This window comes from Oncorhynchus gorbuscha, linkage group LG18 (assembly GCF_021184085.1).
Source record: "Oncorhynchus gorbuscha isolate QuinsamMale2020 ecotype Even-year linkage group LG18, OgorEven_v1.0, whole genome shotgun sequence".
NCBI classification, from domain to species: Eukaryota; Metazoa; Chordata; class Actinopteri; order Salmoniformes; family Salmonidae; genus Oncorhynchus; species Oncorhynchus gorbuscha.
The window spans coordinates 32,662,412-32,680,917 of record NC_060190.1 but is presented as its reverse complement, the minus strand read 5'-3'; the positions used below and the strand labels follow the sequence as shown (position 1 = coordinate 32,680,917).

General features: G+C 47.0%; 1 protein-coding gene across 3 annotated transcripts in view; it reads left to right on the top strand.

Annotated features, from left to right (window-relative positions):
- The window catches only part of rbl1 (retinoblastoma-like 1 (p107)), a 58,681-nt gene that overhangs the window by 16,550 nt on the left and 23,625 nt on the right, over nt 1-18,506 (top strand). For all 3 annotated transcript variants that reach the window (XM_046311660.1, XM_046311662.1, XM_046311659.1), the window contains exons 3-5: nt 3,378-3,578; nt 5,643-5,707; nt 5,838-5,966. In XM_046311660.1, the coding sequence (XP_046167616.1) occupies nt 3,378-3,578; nt 5,643-5,707; nt 5,838-5,966 (395 nt within the window). The remainder of the gene's footprint in view (nt 1-3,377; nt 3,579-5,642; nt 5,708-5,837; nt 5,967-18,506) is intronic.

The following is an 18,506-nucleotide window of genomic DNA, read 5'->3' as shown; positions in this document are numbered from 1 at the left end:
GAGAGCGCATGGTGAGGAGACAGATTCTCGCCACGCCACCTGGTAGGAGCGACCTGTCAGGTAGGACGCAATCCAAGCGTGGGCCACGCCGGAGATGCCCAACTCGGAGAGGGTGGAGAGGAGGATCTGATGGTTCACAGTATCGAAGGCAGCCGATAGGTCTAGAAGGATGAGAGCAGAGGAGAGAGAGTTAGCTTTAGCGGTGCGGAGCGCCTCCGTGATACAGAGAAGAGCAGTCTCAGTTGAATGACTAGTCTTGAAACCTGACTGATTTGGATCAAGAAGGTCATTCTGAGAGAGATAGCGGGAGAGCTGACCAAGGACGGCACGTTCAAGAGTTTTGGAGAGAAAAGAAAGAAGGGATACTGGTCTGTAGTTGTTGACATCGGAGGGATCGAGTGTAGGTTTTCAGAAGGGGTGCAACACTCGCTCTCTTGAAGACAGAAGGGACGTAGCCAGCGGTCAGGGATAAGTTGATGAGCGAGGTGAGGTAAGGGAGAAGGTCTCCGGAAATGGTCTGGAGAAGAGAGGAGGGGATAGGGTCAAGCGGGCAGGTTGTTGGGCGGCCGGCCGTCACAAGACGCGAGATTTCATCTGGAGAGAGAGGGGAGAAAGAGGTCAGAGCACAGGGTAGGGCACTGTGAGCAGAACCAGCGGTGTCGTTTGACTTAGCAAACGAGGATCGGATGTCGTCGACCTTCTTTTCAAAATGGTTGACGAAGTCATCTGCAGAGAGGGAGGAGGGGGAGGAGGATTCAGGAGGGAGGAGAAGGTGGCAAAGAGCTTCCTAGGGTTAGAGGCAGATGCTTGGAATTTAGAGTGGTAGAAAGTGGCTTTAGTAGCAGAGACAGAGGAGGAAAATGTAGAGAGGAGGGAGTGAAAGGATGCCAGGTCCGCAGGGAGGCGAGTTTTCCTCCATTTCCGCTCGGCTGCCCGGAGCCCTGTTCTGTGAGCTCGCAATGAGTCGTCAAGCCACGGAGCGGGAGGGGAGGACCGAGCCGGCCTGGAAGATAGGGGACATAGAGAGTCAAAGGATGCAGAAAGGGAGGAGAGGAGGGTTGAGGAGGCAGAATCAGGAGATAGGTTGGAGAAGGTTTGAGCAGAGGGAAGAGATGATAGGATGGAAGAGGAGAGAGTAGCGGGGGAGAGAGAGCGAAGGTTGGGACGGCGCGATACCATCCGAGTAGGGGCAGTGTGGGAAGTGTTGGATGAGAGCGAGAGGGAAAAGGATACAAGGTAGTGGTCAGAGACTTGGAGGGGAGTTGCAATGAGGTTAGTGGAAAAACAGCATCTAGTAAAGATGAGGTCGAGCGTATTGCCTGCCTTGTGAGTAGGGGGGGAAGGTGAGAGGGTGAGGTCAAAAGAGGAGAGGAGTGGAAAGAAGGAGGCAGAGAGGAATGAGTCAAAGGTAGATGTGGGGAGGTTAAAGTCGCCCAGAACTGTGAGAGGTGAGCCATCCTCAGGAAAGGAGCTTATCAAGGCATCAAGCTCATTGATGAACTCTCCGAGGGGACCTGGAGGGCGATAAATGATAAGGATGTTAAGCTTGAAAGGGCTGGTAACTGTGACAGCATGAAATTCAAAGGAGGCGATAGACAGATGGGTAAGGGGAGAAAGAGAGAATGATCACTTGGGAGAGATAAGGATCCCGATGCCACCACCCCGCTGACCAGAAGCTCTCGGGGTGTGCGAGAACACGTGGGCGGACGAAGAGAGAGCAGTAGGAGTAGCAGTGTTATCTGTGGTGATCCATGTTTCTGTCAGTGCCAAGAAGTCGAGGGACTGGAGGGAGGCATAGGCTGAGACGAACTCTGCCTTGTTGGCTGCAGATCGGCAGTTCCAGAGGCTACCGGAGACCTGGAACTCCACGTGGGTCGTGCGCGCTGGGATCACCAGATTAGGGTGGCAGCGGCCACGCGGTGTGGAGCGTTTGTATGGTCTGTGCAGAGAGGAGAGAACAGGGATAGACAGACACATAGTTGACAGGCTACAGAAGAGGCTACGCTAATGCAAGGAGATTGGAATGACAAGTGGACTACACGTCTCAAATGTTCAGAAAGTTAAGCTTACGTAGCAAGAATCTTATTGACTAAAATGATTAAAATGATACAGTACTGCTGAAGTAGGCTAGCTGGCAGTGGCTGCGTTGTTGACTTTGTAGGCTAGCTGGATAACCTGGTTGTCTGCTTTCCACCAGACACTGGGTGATTTAATTCACTTTTCAGCCTAAAACACAAGGCCAAATCTACACTGGAGTTGCTTTACCAAGAAGACAATGAATGTTCCCGACTGGCCGAGTTAGTTTTGACTTAAATTTGCTTAAATCTATGTCAAGACTTAAATTGTTGTCTAGTGATGATCAACAAGCAATTTGAAAGGGCTTGAATTTAGAAAATAATGGACACATTTTGTACTGTTGGGTTCTGAGAATATTAAGATATACTTAGTCATGTCACTGATGGAGAGCTTAGGTTTAGAGGGTCTACAGAGGTTAAGAGTTATTGGAGGAAAGTATATAGTGTGTGCAACTAAGCTAGGAATGTGTTGAGTGCAGGGAAGCGAGTACATGTGGCAGGCATTTGATAAGGGGAGATGGGTGGAGATCTTAGAAACTAACAATGTCACTGAGGGAGAGAGGGTAATGTATAACGTTTACATTGTCAGGATATTTTATTGTTATCCATCAGGGATAGTCTGGTATCAATAACCATGGCAGCCTTGAGTTCGGGAGGAGTGAGTACTTTGGGTTAGAGGTCAGGTTAGATGACGTGAGGAAGAACTGGTATCACTAAGGTTCTGTCTAGCAGCAGAGATACATTGGCTGTTCAGTTGTGGTGGAGGAGGAGACTCAGCCTAGGAGAAAGGGTTAAATATTAGTGCTTGTGTGAAATGGTTTCTTTTGTCTGAATTCAGGTGTTGCGACCCTTTGGGAAGAATTAAACTTGGTTAAGCTTATCTATCGAGTGTCTGTGAGGTTGTTTACTCTGAAAAATTAGAACCTAACAGTAGAATCCATGTGTGAAAAGCTTTTTAGGTTTTAGGGACTTACCTAGAAGGACTCACAGCTGTAATCACTGCCAAAGTTGATTCTAACCAGTATTGAATCTGTATGTAAATGGGATATTTCTATATTTCATTTTCAATAAATTTGCAAACATTTTTAAAAACATGTTTTCACTGGGTCATTATGGGTTATTGTGTTTAGATGGGTGAGAACCCCCCCCCCCCTCCAATGTAATCCATTTTTAATTCAGGCTTTAACACAACAAAATGTGTAATAAGTCAAGGGTATGAATACTTTGATGGCACTTATGTGCACTATGATCCTTTCCATAACTCGTAAGTTAATGTAATTTATTTTCACACATTGGTTTCAGTTTGATTCAGTTCTTCAACAAGATGAAGAAATGGTCGGATATGTCCAACTTATCTCAGGAATTTCGGAATCGCATGGGCCGCCTGGAGAGAACCTTTGAAGTGTCAACTGTGATCTTTCGGAAGTTTGAGCCCATATTCATGGACATGTTCCAGGATCCTCAAGGGGAGCCCCCACGACAGCCTAGAAGCAGAAAACACAGGTATAGGCCTACACCTCGCTCCCTCTCCAGCCCCATTTCCTTTTTTTGCCTCCGTCTGTCCTTCTCTCTCCCTCTGTCTCTCTGTTTGTCTGGCCGGCTCTGTATGTCTGCCCACCTATATTTTAGTTCTAAAATAAAGCAAGCCTTAAATAATTAGCTTAAATAAACTGTTCCATTTTGGGAAATTGCATTCATAAATGAATGTGACTGTTTTTAGTGTTTGCTGTAGTACAACAGACTCTCTGGTACACTTCTAATTTATTTAGTAGTGTTTACATTGTTCCAAACAGTCAGAAACATTGTTGTAATCTATACAGCACCTGTTTGGCACACACAATATGCACGCAGCCCTCTGTCCTTAACTTATTTTTCTTTATCTTCAGTATTTTCCACGAGTCAAATTGAATCCAAATATCTGACTTTCCCTTTACCATTTCCCTTTTCGAGTTTGTCACGTCCTCTGCATCCATTGTGTTGCTCGCTCGCTGTCTGTTGGGCACTCGATCGCTCGCAGTCTGTCGCTCTGTCGGCGCTCGCAGTCTGTCGTTCTGTCGGGCGCTCGCAGTCTGTCGTTCTGTCGGGCGCTCGCAGTCTGTCGTTCTGTCGGGCGCTCGCAGTCTGTCGTTCTGTCGGGCGCTCGCAGTCTGTCGTTCTGTCGGGCGCTCGCAGTCTGTCGTTCTGTCGGGCGCTCGCAGTCGTCGTTCTGTCTCGTTCTGTTCTGTCAGTCTGCGCTGTCGGGCGCAGTCTGTCGTTCTGTCGGGCGCTCGCAGTCTGTCGTTCTGTCGGGCGCTCGCAGTCTGTCGTTCTGTCGGGCGCTCGCAGTCTGTCGTTCTGTCGGGCGCTCGCAGTCTGTCGTTCTGTCGGGCGCTCGCAGTCTGTCGTTCTGTCGGGCGCTCGCTCGCGTTCTGTCGGGCGCACGCTGGCGTTCTGTCGGGCGCACGCTGGCGTTCTGTCGGGCGCACGCTGGCGTTCTGTCGGGCGCACGCTGGCGTTCTGTCGGGCGCACGCTGGCGTTCTGTCGGGCGCACGCTGGCGTTCTGTCGGGCGCACGCTGGCGTTCTGTCGGGCGCACGCTGGCGTTCTGTCGGGCGCACGCTGGCGTTCTGTCGGGCGCACGCTGGCGTTCTGTCGGGCGCACGCTGGCGTTCTGTCGGGCGCACGCTGGCGTTCTGTCGGGCGCACGCTGGCGTTCTGTCGGGCGCTCGCTCGCAGTCTGTCTGTCGGGCGCTCGCTCGCAGTCTGTCTGTCGGGCGCTCGCTCGCAGTCTGTCTGTCGGCGCTCGCTCGCTCGCAGTCTGTCTGTCGGCGGGCTGTCTGTCGGGCGCGCCGCAGTCTGTCTGTCGGGCGCTCGCTCGCCGCAGTCTCTGTCGGGGGCGCTCGCTCGCTCGCAGTCTGTCTGTCGGGCAGTCTCTGTCGGGCTCGCGCTCGCAGTCTCTGTCGGGCGCGCTCGCTCGCCGCAGTCTCTGTCGGGCGCTCGCTCGCAAGCAGTCTCTGTCGGGCGCTCGCTCGCAGTCTGTCTGTCGGGCGCTCGCTCGCTCGCAGTCTGTCTGTCGGGCGCTCGCTCGCTCGCAGTCTGTCTGTCGGGCGCTCGCTCGCAGTCTGTCTGTCGGGCGCTCGCTCGCTCGCAGTCTGTCTGTCGGGCGCTCGCTCGCTCGCAGTCTCTGTCGGGCGCTCGCTCGCTCGCAGTCTCTCTGTCGCTCGGCTCGCAGTCTCTGTCGGGCGCTCGCGCCGCAGTCTCTGTCGGGCGCTCGCTCGCTCGCAAGCAGTCTCTGTCGGGCGCTCGCTCGCTCGCAAGCAGTCTCTGTCGGGCGCTCGCTCGCAGTCTCTGTCGGGCGCTCGCAGTCTCTGTCGGGCGCTCGCTGTCTGTCGGGCGCTCGCTCTCTTGCTATCTGTCTGTTAGGCGCTCGCTCTCTGCCTGTCGGTCGCTCGCTCGCTGTCTGTCACTCTCTCTTTACCAAAGATCTCATCACTTTTGAAATATTAATTGCATGTTTCAGACGATTGCATGAAATGCTACCTATGACATCCCATAATGGAAACCCTATCTCCCCTCTCACTATGTTAGGCGCCTGCCATGTCACGTCAGCGATGTATTCAAATTCTGCTGGACCCTGTTTGTGTACACTAAAGGTAAGCTAGGAAATGTAATCAGTTTTCTTTAGCATGTTTTAACCAATGTGGGAAATTCTGTTTTAATTTAACCCAATGCATTCAGTCCCACCTATTTGTGACATAATCTACTCCCCGATTGTGATTGTAGGAAATTTCCGTATGATTGGTGATGACTTGGTGAACTCATACCACCTCCTGCTCTGCTGCTTGGACTTGGTGTTTGGAAATGCCCTGCTATGCTCCAACAGGAAAGACCTTGTCAACCCACTTTTCAAAGGTAGCAAGCTGTAATTGATGTAAAAGTAGGGCTGGGCGAAATGGCAAATAAATTATCACTAAATAGATTTTTTTACAATTTTCACTTGATAATGATAATTATCACAATATTAATCAAATAATGTTTAAAAAGGTGCATATCTTCTTCAGACTCGAGAATGCCTGAATAAACCAAAGGCTTTAATGTTTCTTATTGTCAGAAGTAGAACTCACAAATAACATTTAACTCTAAACCCTTACAAGTTATGAACAATAAATAAAAAATATGCATCATAACTGTTAGCCAAATGGCACATAACAGTTGAAGTTGGGGTAGTTGTTGTCTTAAAAGTTACAAGCAAGAAAGACAAGTCTGTCTATGGTTTCTGGCTTTAAATCTGCCCTATGGCAGGTCACTATGTTGTCACCTGTGCTAAAAACACACTCTCGGGGGGAGCTGGTCGCAGGAATAACCAGGTAGCACTTTGCCAGGTGGCAGACTTTGGGAAAGCTTCCGCCAGTCCAGTGGATTGATTTCACTGTCAGCATCAGGAGACGGAAGGTAGCAGCTGAGTTCCTTTTCTACCAGCTGGATTTCAGTAAGACCTGTGGTGGTGGAATATGGATTTTTGAAAAAAACTTGCCAATGACTTTCCCTTTTTACCTGTCAGTTGTGGTGAAGCAGCAGCAACGTCTCCCTGTGCTGGGCTTGGGTTTTCATGTCCCTCATGGATCATCTCTGAGACAGCTCTTGCTTTTATGTGGCCCACCTTCTCCTCTTTGATGTAATGTGTTTTAAACCAAGGGTCGACCAACGAGGCAATGTCCAGGAGGTCATCTGTGGTTAGGTCATCATATTTCTCATTCAGATAGTCCATGACTCGGTTTTGATGGTTTGGGTGAGCTCTGTTTCCTCATCAGGTTTCGTGACCTCTGTATTGAATAGGTGTAGTACTGGCTTCAGTTAAGACACACTGACATAAGACTCACCAGTCATAGCATTTGTGATTTCTAGGAGTGGGGTCAATGCCTGGTTGATGGACTCAAGAACACCTACAGTTGAAGTCGGAGGTTTACATACACCTTAGCCAAATGCATTTAAACTCAGTTTTTCACCATTCCTAACATGTAATCCTAGTAAAAATTCCCTGTCTTAGGTCAATTAGGATCACCACTTTATTTTAAGAATTGGAAATATCAGAATAATAGTAGTGATTTATTTCAGCTGTTTTTAATTTCATCACATTCCCAGTGTGTCGGAAGTTTACATACACTCAAATTAGTATTTGGTAACATTGCCTTTAAATTGTTTAACTTGGGTCAAATGTTTCGGTAGCCATCCACAAGCTTCCCACAATAAGTTGGGTGAATTTTGGCCCATTCCTCCTGACAGAGCTGGTGTAACTGAGTCAGGATTGTGGGCCTCCGTGCTCGCACATGCTTTTTCAGTTCTGCCCACAAATTTTCGATGGGATTGAGGTCCGGGCTTTGTGATGGCCACTCTAATACCTTGACTTTGTTGTCCTTAAGCCATTTTGCCACAACTTTGGAAGTATGCTTGGGGTCATTGTCCACTCGGAAGGCCCATTTGCGACTAAGCTGTTGCTTCAATATATCCACATTTTTACCTGCCCCATGATGCCATCTATTTTGTGCACCAAGTCCCTCCTGCAGCAAAGCACCCCCACAACATGATGCTGCCACCCCCGTGCTTCACGGTATGATATTTGTCCCCATGTGAAGTTGCAAACCGTAGTCTGGCTTTTTTATGGCGGGTTTGGAGCAGTGGCTTCTTCCTTGCTGAGCAGCCTTTCAAGTTATGTCGACATAGAACTCCTTTTACTGTGGTTATAGATACTTTTGTACCTGTTTCCTCCAGCATCTTCACATGGTCCTTTGCTGCTGTTCTGGGATTGATTTGCAATTTTCACACCAAGATACGTTCATCTCTGGGAGACAGAACGCGCCTCCGTCCTGAGCGGTATGACGTCTGCATGGTCCCATGGTGTTTATACTTGCGTACTATTGTTTGTACAGATGAACTTGGTACCTTCAGGCATTTGGAAATTGCTCCCAGGGATGAAACTGACTTGTGGAGGGCAAAAAAAAAATATATATGTCTTGGCTGATTACTTTTGATTTCCCATGATGTCAAGCAAAGGGGGACTGAGTTTGAAGGTAGGCCTTGAAATATATCCACAGGTACACCTCCAATTGACTCAAATGATGTCAATTAGCCTATCAGAAGCTTCTAACGCCATGACATTTTCTGGAATTTTCCAAGCTGTTTAAAGGCACAATCAACTTAGTGCATGTAAACTTCTGACCCACTGGAATTGTGAATTAATCTGTCTGTAAACAATTGTTGTAAAAATGACCTGTCATGCATAAAGTAGATGTCCCAACCGACTTGCCAAAACTATAGTTTGTTAACTTCTTATGGCTGTAATCCCATTAACCTGTTGCGACTCTAGGGGCAGTATTTTCATTTTTGGAGAAAAAAAAACGTTCCCGTTTTAAACGGGATATTTTGTCAGGACAAGATGCTAGAATATGCAAATAATTGACAGCTTTGGATAGAAAACACTCTAAAGGTCGCCACAGAAAAACACAGCCATTTTTCCAGCCAAAGAGAGGAGTCACAAAAACCACAAATAGAGATCAAATTAATCACTAACCTTTGATCGTCATCAGATTACACTCATAGATGACACTCATGTTACACAATACATGTATGTTTTGTTTGATAAAGTTCATATTCATCAAAATATGAGTTTACATTCACTAGTTCCAAAAACATCCAGTGATTTTGCATAGCCACATCATTCAACAGAAATACTCATCATAAATGTAGATGATAATACAAGTTATACACATGGTATTACAGATATACCTCTCCTTAATGCAACCGCTGTGTCTGATTTCAAAAAAACTTTACGGAATAAGCAAACCATGCAGTAATCTGAGACGGCGATCAGAATAATTAGTCACAATAGCCTCCATGTTGGCGTCAACATAAACAAGAAATGACATGATAAATATACCCTTACCTTTGATCTACATCAGAAAGCACTCCAGGAATCCCAGGTCAACAATAAATGTTTGTTTTGTTCGATAATGTACGTTATTTATGTCCAAATACCATCTTTTGTTTGTGCGTTTGGTATACATATCCAAACGCTCATTCTGGTCAGCGTTACGTCGGACAAAAACTTCAAAAGGTTATATTACAGGTCGAAGAAACATTTCATACTATGTACAGAACCAATCATTAGGATGTTTTTAACATATAGCTTCAATAAAGTTCCAACCGGAGTATTCCTTTGTGTCTTCATGAGCAATGGAACGCAAGTGGATACCATGAGGAATAAGCGTGATCAGAAAATGGCTGACTGCCAGACACCTGATAGATTCTGCTCTCATTCACTCCCACAACACAGTAGTCTCATTCAAATTTCTATAGATGGTTGACATCTAGTGGAACCCCTAGGCAGTGCAACATCATTATTATCTCAAGGGGATTTCATTGGAAACTGTGGTGAATACATACAAAGCTCAGATTTCTCACTTCCTGTTTTGATTTCTCCTCGGGATTTTGTCTGCCAAATGAGTTCTCTTATACTCACAGACATCATTCAAACAGTTTTAGAAACCTTAGATTGTTTTCTATCCAATACTAATAATAATATGCATATATTAGCAACTGAGACTGAGGAGCAGGCCGTTTACTTTGGGCATCTTATTCATCCAAGCTACTCAATACTGCCCCCCAGCCATAAGAAGTTAACAAGAAATTTGTGGAGTGGATGAAAAACAGTCCACCTCTGGATGTGCTGGGTGGAGATTATAACAGAACATGGCCAAGATGTTAAAATGTTCATAAATCACCAGCATGGTCAAATAATAATAAGGCAGAACAGTTGAAACTGGAGCAGCAGCACGGCCAGGTGGACTGGAGACAGCAAGGAATCATCATGTCAGGTAGTCCTGGGGCATGGTCCTCGGGCTCAGGTCCTCCGAGAGAAAGAGACAGCAAGGGCGGTTCGTTGCTCCAGAGCCTTTCCGTTCACCTTCCCACTCCTGGGCCAGACGACTCTCAATCATATGACCCACTGAAGAGATGAGTCTTCAATAAAGACTTAAAGGTTGAGACCGAGTTTGCGTCTCTGACATGGGTAGGCAGACCGTTCCATAAAAATGGAGCTCTATAGGAGAAAGCCCTGCCTCCAGCTGTTTGCTTAGAAATTCTAGGGACAATTAGGAGGCCTGCGTCTTGTGACCGTAGCGTACGTGTAGGTATGTATGGCAGGACCAAATCAGAGAGATGGGTAGGAGCAAGCCCATGTAATGCTTTGTAGGTTAGCAGTAAAACCTTGAAATCAGCCCTTGCTTTGACAGGAAGCCAGTGTAGAGAGGCTAGCACTGGAGTAACATGATCAAAGTTTTTGGTTCTAGTCAGGATTCTAGCAGCCGTATTTAGCACCAACTGAAGTTTATTTAGTGCTTTATCCGGGTAGCTGGAAAGTAGAGCATTGCAGTAGTCTAACCTAGAAGTGACAAAAGCATGGATTAATTTTTCTGCATCATTTTTGGACAGAAAGTTTCTGATTTTTGCAATGTTACGTAGATGGAAAACGGCTGTCCTTGAAATGGTCTTTGATATTTTCTTCAAAAGAGAGATCAGGGTCCAGAGTAACGCCGAGGTCCTTCACAGTTTTATTTGAGACGACTGTACAACCATTAAGATTAATTGTCAGATTCAACAGAAGATCTCTTTGTTTCTTGGGACCTAGAACAAGCATCTCTGTTTTGTCTGAGTTTAAAAGTAGAAAGTTTGCAGCCATCCACTTCCTTATGTCTGAAACACATGCAACACAAGCAAGGGCAATTTTGGGGCTTCACCATGTTTCATTGAAATGTACAGCTGTGTGTCATCCGCATAGCAGTGAAAGTTAACATTATGTTTTCGAATAACATCCCCAAGAGGTAAAATGTATAGTGAAAACAATAGTGGTCCTAAAACGGAACCTTGAGGAACACTGAAATTTACAGTTGATTTGTCAGAGGACAAACCATTCACAGAGACAAACTGATATCTTTCCGACAGATAAGATCTAAACCAGGCCGGAACTTGTCCGTGTAGACCAATTTGGGTTTCCAATCTCTCCAAAAGAATGTGGTGATCGATGGTATCAAAAGCAGCACTAAGGTCTAGGAGCACGAGGACAGATGCAGAGCCTCGGTCTGATGCCATTAAAATGTCATTTCCCACCTTCACAAGTGCAGTCTCAGTGCTATGATGGGGTCTAAAACCAGACTGAAGCATTTCGTATACATTGTTTGTCTTCAGGAAGGCAGTAAGTTGCTGCGCAACAGCCTTTTCTAAAATTTGAGAGGAATGGAAGATTCGATATAGGCCGATAGTTTTTTATATTTTCTGGGTCAAATTTGGGCTTTTTCAAGAGAGGCTTTATTACTTCCACTTTTAGTGAGTTTGGTACACATCCGGTGGATAGAGAGACGTTTATTATGTTCAAGATAGGAGGGCCAAGCACAGGAAGCAGCTCTTTCAGTAGTTTATTTGGAATAGGGTCCAGTATGCAGCTTGAAGGTGTAGAGGCCATGATTGTTTTCATCATTGTGTCAAGAGATATAGTACTAAAACACTTGAGCGTCTCTCTTGATCCTAGGTCCTGGGAGAGTTGTGCAGACTCAGGACAACTGAGCTTTGAAGGAATACGCAGATTTAAAGAGGAGTCCGTAATTTGCTTTCTAATAATCATAATCTTTTCCTCAAAGAAGTTCATGAATTTATCACTGCTAAAGTGAAAGTCATCCTCTCTTGGGGAATACTGCTTTTTAGTTAGCTTTGCGACAGTATCAAAAAGGAATTTCGGATTGTTCTTATTTTCTTCAATTAAGTTAGAAAAATAGGATGATCGAGCAGCAGTAAGGGCTTTTCGGTACTCCACGGTACTGTCCGTCCAAGCTTGTATGAAGACTTCCAGTTTGGTGTGGCGCCATTTCCGTTCCAATTTTCTGGAAGCTTGCTTCAGAGCTCGGGTATTTTCTGTGTACCAGGGAGCTAGTTTCTTATGAGAAATGTTTTTAGGGGTGCAACTGCATCTAGGGTATTGCACATGGTTAAATTGAGTTCCTCAGTTAGGTGGTTAACTGATTTTTGTCCTCTGGCGTCCTTGGGTAGACAGAGGGAATCTGGAAGGACATCAAGGAATCTTTGTGTTGTCTGTGAATTTATAGCACGACTTTTGATGTTCCTTGGTTGGGGTCTGAGCAGATTATTTGTTGCAATTGCAAACGTAATAAAATAGTGGTCCGATAGTTCAGGATTATGAGGAAAAACATTAAGATCCACAACATTTATTCCATGGGACAAAACTAGGTCCAGCGTATGACTGTGACAGTGAGTGGGTCCAGAGACATGTTGGACAAAACCCACTGAGTCGATGATGGCTCGGAAAGCCTTTTGGAGTGGGTCTGTGGACTTTTCCATGTGAATATTAGTCACCAAAGATTAGAATATTATCTGCTATGACTACAAGGTCCGATAGGAATTCAGGGAACTCAGTGAGGAACGCTGTATATGGCCCAGGAGGCCTGTAAAACAGTAGCTATAAAAAGTGATTGAGTAGGCTGCATAGATTTCATGACTAGAAGCTCAAAAGACGAAAACTTCATTTTTTTTTTGTAAATTGAAATTTGCTATCGTAAATCTTAGCAACACCTCCGCCTTTGCGGGATGCACGGGGGATATGGTCACTAATGTAGCCAGGTGGTGAGGCCTCGTGTAAACACAGTAAATTCATCAGGCTTAAGCCATGTTTCAGTCAGGCCAATCACATCAAGATTATGATCAGTGATTAGTTCATTGACGATAATTGCCTTTGAAGTAAGGGATCTAACATTAAGTAGCCCTATTTTGAGATGTGAGGTATCATGATCTCTTTCAATAATGACAGGAATGGAGGTGGTCTTTATCCTAGTGAGATTGCTAAGGCGAACACTGCCATGTTTAGTTTTGCCCAACCTAGGTCGAGGCACAGACACGGTCTCAATGGTGATAGCTGAGCTGACTACACTGACTGCTAGTGGCAGACTCCACTATGCTGGCAGGCTGGCTAACAGCCTGCTGCCTGGCCTGCACCCATCATTGTGGAGCTAGAGGAGTTAGAGCCCTGTCTATGTTGGTAGATAAGATGAGAGCACCCCTCCAGCTAGGATGGAGTCAGTCACTCCTCAGCAGGTCAGGCTTGGTCCTGTTTGTGGGTGAATCCCAGAAAGAGGGCCAATTATCTTCAAATTCTATCTTTTGGGAGGGGCAGAAAACAGTTTTCAACCAGCGATTGAGTTGTGAGACTGCTGTAGAGCTCATCACTCCCCCTAACTGGGAGGGGGCCAGAGACAATTACTCAATGCCGACACATCTTTCTAGCTGATTTACACGCAGAAACTTGGTGATCTCTGACTGTTTCATCCTAACATCGTTGGTGCCGACGTGGATAACAATATCTCTATACTCTCTACACTCGTCAGTTTTATCTTTAGCCAGCACCATCTTCAGATTAGCCTTAACGTCGGTAGCCCTGCCCCCTGGTAAACAGTGTATGATCACTGGATGATTCGTTTTTAAGTCTAATACTGCGGGTAATGGAGTCACCAATGACTAGAGTTTTCAATTTGTCAGAGCTAATGGTGGGAAGCTTCGGCGTCTCAGACCCCGTAACGAGAGGAGTAGTGAAAGATTAGTGGAATCTGTGTGGGTTGCTGGACAGGTAGGATGACTGACAGTGAAGGTGAACAGGTGGTCACGTGTCAGGTGACAGAGGAATGTATGAGACTGAGGCAGGAATTCCTTTAACCATAAAGTGGTATATTTACTGAGTAGTCTATGCTGCATCACAAAGGAAACCAATAACATGTATACAATCAAATTCATAATCAAAGATCAAATCATATCAGTCATTATTAACATAAGTTAAGGAATTCAACAGTCCAGTTCATTAAGATGTCAATAGTACTCATCCGAGAGTCATTTAGGCTCATAACTATTTATCATAAATCATGAAAGAATACAAACTGTGAATGGTTATACAATCTATAATCCCCATGATCAAAGTCAATCAGTTAGCAAACAATGACGTTTCTCATTTCACGCTTTCAATAGTCTTCATGTGTACATATAATTAATTTCAATACACATGAACCATATCGATTGTGTAATTGGCCTATGAGGATCTGTAGGGCCGTGATCATTGACAATTCACATTACACAATATGTTTGAAGCGTGCGCTCCGCGGTGATAACTATAAACAATAACTGAATGGCCCACTCTCCCGATCACCACAGATCATTCAGATGAAAGGTAAGAGTTGGTGGACTTACGTGGATTCATGGACGCACAGAACTTCTGGATCAGATGGATTTAGGGAAGAGAAAGCAGCGAGATCAGGCGATGGCAATTTCTTCCTTTTATGGAGTTGAGATCTGTAGTACATTTCCACCTGACCTAATTAAAGCGCCCCTGGCCCAGCTGAGTAAATGGCAATGAATTAAAGGAGTATTCCACCAACTCCATGGGCCTTTTCTACAGCCACCCCGGAAATTTGTTAATTTCCACATTCCTCAAAAAAGGCTCATTGCTCCCCGTCCTCTGTCATCTCAGGGAGAGGAATCAGTCGGGCAACTGGCCGGATATATGTCCGGTTCTTCACCTGGATTTCCACTGATCTAACACGACCATCGGTCCCAGGCATGGTCTTAGTTATACGGCCCACCGGCCAGGAGGCTCGAAGCAGCTGAGGGTCCACCATCATTACTACTTGGCCAGTTTCCAGGCTGGCCATTTCTCTCCGCCATTTCCCTCTGTGCTGTAGACTTGGTAGGTAATCCCGAATTAAGAATCAGGCCCAAAAATGGTCAGCTAAGATTCGGCTGTGTCGCCATCGGCGTCTGCCTACGAGGTTGGTATCAGCATACATGGCTTGAGGAAGTGACGCATCTCGGCGTCCCATCAAGAGCATATTCGGAGTAACCGGATCGGGGTCAGCGATGTCTGCAGAGAGATATCCCAAGGGTTTGGAGTTCAGAATCCCTTCCACCTCTATCAGGACGGTCCTCAAGACAGTTTTAGCGACAGTTTGGTCCCCCAGGACGACTCGTAAGGCCGTTTTTACAGATTTGATCTCTCGTTCCCATGTTCCTCCAAAATGAGGAGCGCCTGGAGGGTTAAATTTGAATGAGATTTGTTGGTCCATCAGCTGATCCTGGAGGCTGGGTTCCATGGCTTGGAAGGCTTCCTCCAACCTGGCTTCTCCTGCCTTGAAGTTCGTACCTCTGTCAGCCAGGATCTCGTAGGGTTTCCCACGTCGGGAGATAAACCGCCGTAGGGCCATGAGGAAGGCTTCTGTATCCAAACTCTCCAGTAGGTCCAGGTGGACACATCTGGTTGTCAAACACTTGAATAGAATGCCCCAGCGCTTTTCCACACGACAACCGAACTTGATCATCAAGCGGCCAAAGCAATCTACTCCTGTTGACCAGAAGGGTGGTTTAAGGAGGCGCAAGCGAGAAGGGGGTAAATCTGCCATTTTGGGCACCGTAGCTCCGGCCCGCCATCTCTGACATTCTACGCAGGCGTATTGGTGCTTACGAATGGCTCCTCGTCCTCCAATTATCCAGTACTTCCGCCTCATCTCCCCATAGACCCTCTCTGGACCTGGGTGGAGAAGCCGCTCATCATAACTCTTGATGAGTAGCCTGGTAAGAGGGTGTCTGGAGTCAAGGATAATTGGGTGGATAGCATCTGGGTCCAAAACCTCTGCTTGGCGCAGCCTCCCTCCGACTCTGATCACTCCAAGGATTGGATCATATTCTGGGGCAAAGAGAGAAGACGGCTGTCCTTAGCCACTTCCCTACCGGCTTTCAGAGCTTTTAACTCCTCAGGGAAGCTAACTGCTTGTGCTTGCTTGAGGAGTAGTGTCTCTGCCGCGAGGGAGGTAGGTATAGAAGCCACCCCATCTGAGGTCTGGTTTGTGGCGGTGATCAGATCCGGCAGTGTTTGGGATTGTGTTAGGTCAGGGAGAGCCGTTGTTGGTTCCGTAGAAATGCTGTAGCATTGGGCGGACTTCCTTAACTCATGAGCTTCAGTTGGTTGCGGAGGGGCCGCACGCCTGGGGGCTGTCGGCCACTCTTTCTCTGGTTGGGACAAGAATGGTGGTCCCAAGCTCCAGCGATGGGGTTTAGCCAATTCCTTAAGGGTTTTACCTCTAGTAATGTCATCAGCAGGATTGTTTATGCTATCAACATACCTCCAGTCCTGGACTTCTGTTAGGTCTTGGATTTCAGCGATGCGAGTTCCGACGAACACCTTATGCCTGCAGGACTCAGACTTGAGCCAGGTCAATACAGTGGTCGAATCACTCCAGTAGATGACCCGTTGGATTGACAAGGTGAGCTCGGCTCGCAAGGCAGAGGCCAACTGGGCTCCGGAAAGGACAGCACTGAGTTCCAGCCTAGGCATTGACAACTGCTTCTTGGGTGCGACCCTGGACCTGGCCATGACAAAGGAGACATGGGTGTGGCCTGCCTCCATAAGGTTATGAATCTCTCGGTTATGAACTTCTGCAAGCTCAGGATTCTTCACCAGGCGTCGCTCTGTTCCACGCAGTAGTGGGAGTACAGCCTGTGTCGTGGTTGCCAGAGGATGGTTGGGCACCCGTAGCAGTGGGGTTGCATACCTGCGAACGCCATCCATTTCAGTGGTGGTGGTCCTCTTCTCCAGGAGGTCTAATGCATAGGAGTCATGTTTCGAGCGAGTGACCTCCTGTAGCTTCTGGTTGGAGAAGGTGTTCATCTTCCATAGCATCTCAACATTCCGAAGGAGGTCAGTGGCTGCATCTGGATTGCTTCTGGTGAAGAGGACTTGCTGTGACTGTACAGCTTGGGTGGAGAGAAGTAGATGGGATGGACCTTGCACAGCCCAACCCAAGGATGTATGGACAGCAATGGGTCCTCCTTCTGGTCCAACTCGTATAGGCTCAGTCGGGGTGACGAGATGTGGCTGGTCTGATCCAATCAGGATAAGTGGCGCTACTCTGGCCAGGTTAGGAAGAGGCAATCCTCGTAGATGAGGATATTGTTTCTGTAGAACACTTACCGGGCAGGAGTGCTCTGCGAGATTCAAGCCATCTGCCGTGAAGGCATTGGTGATGTTGTAGGCCACGCCCCTGTTTCCTGAAGGTGAAATGCTGAAGGTTACAGCAGAGCCTTTCATTTGGATGACATCATGTCGCACCGTTCTGAGATTAAGGGTCTCGGGGGTCCCTTCCAGGTTAAGCTGACGGGTGGCCGCTGTGAGAATGATTGTTCTTTCTGACCCATCATCTAGAACGGCGAATGTATCAATGCTTCTCCCTTCACTTTGCAGAGTGACATTGACCACCTTCAACATGACCCTTGGAGACCGGTTCTGCTGGTCGAGATACAGCTCCTTTGCAGCTCCTACCATGAGCATACTCTGCTCCTTCTTTGCTTGGGGAAATAGATCATGCAACACGGTGAGATGGATTTCTTTACAGCGGTTGCAGGGTTTCCTCAATGTGCAGGTCTCCACCTTATGGCTACGGGCACACTTGTAGCATCGCTCGCCTGAAGTGATCCAGGCCTTCAATTGAGTTTGAGTGAGCTTTTTTACTCTGGGGCATGAGCCAAGGAAGTGCCCCTTACTATTGCAATATGGGCAGTAAGGCTGGAATTTGATGTTCTTGCTCTTGAGAGGGGTCTTCTTCCCGGGTTCCTCCCCGGCCTCACTATTTAAGTACATGGTAGTGGGATTTGGTCTTTCCTGTCTCCCGGGTTCCTCCCCGGCCTCACTCTTTAAGTACATGGTAGTGGGATTTGGTCTTTCCTGTCCCTGCTGGCATTCAAACTCCTTCCTTCCCCCTGTGGCTATGGCGGAGATTGTGGCCAGGTCTCTGAGAGCATAGGTGCTTCTCGAGCCCTCTTTCAGGATGCCCTTATTCAAACAATGTTCAATGAAACTGTCTCTGAGGTACACTGGAAGTTTGCTAAGAAGCCTGTCCACGTGGGAGCCACATTTAAGCTCGTTCCCGTCTTCTCCTTCAACGGTTTGGAGCATCGAGGTCAGGGATTGGACAGCCAGGGAGAATTCTTGGAAGGCAGCACGGTCTCCCATTTTAATTGGAGACGTGTTCAGGATGTTGTTTAGTTCATTCTGGACTAGCTGACGTGGCTCACCATATCTCGCCTTCAGGGCCTGGAGAGCTGCAGTGTATGGTGTTGCGGAGTGCATAAAGGATTGGGCCAGCCTGTATGCACTGGGAAACCGCAAATGATCCATTAGTACTTGGTATTTGTAGCGTTCTGACAGATGACCGTGAATACCCAGTAGGCTCTCCAATGCCATTTCCAAAAGGACAAATTCACTCTCCTTTCCATTTTCAAAGTATGGCAGTTTGGGTCTGGGAATTCCATAGGCTGAGGCTACTAGAGGTTTCATAATGTTGGCTCCCTCTTCTGGTT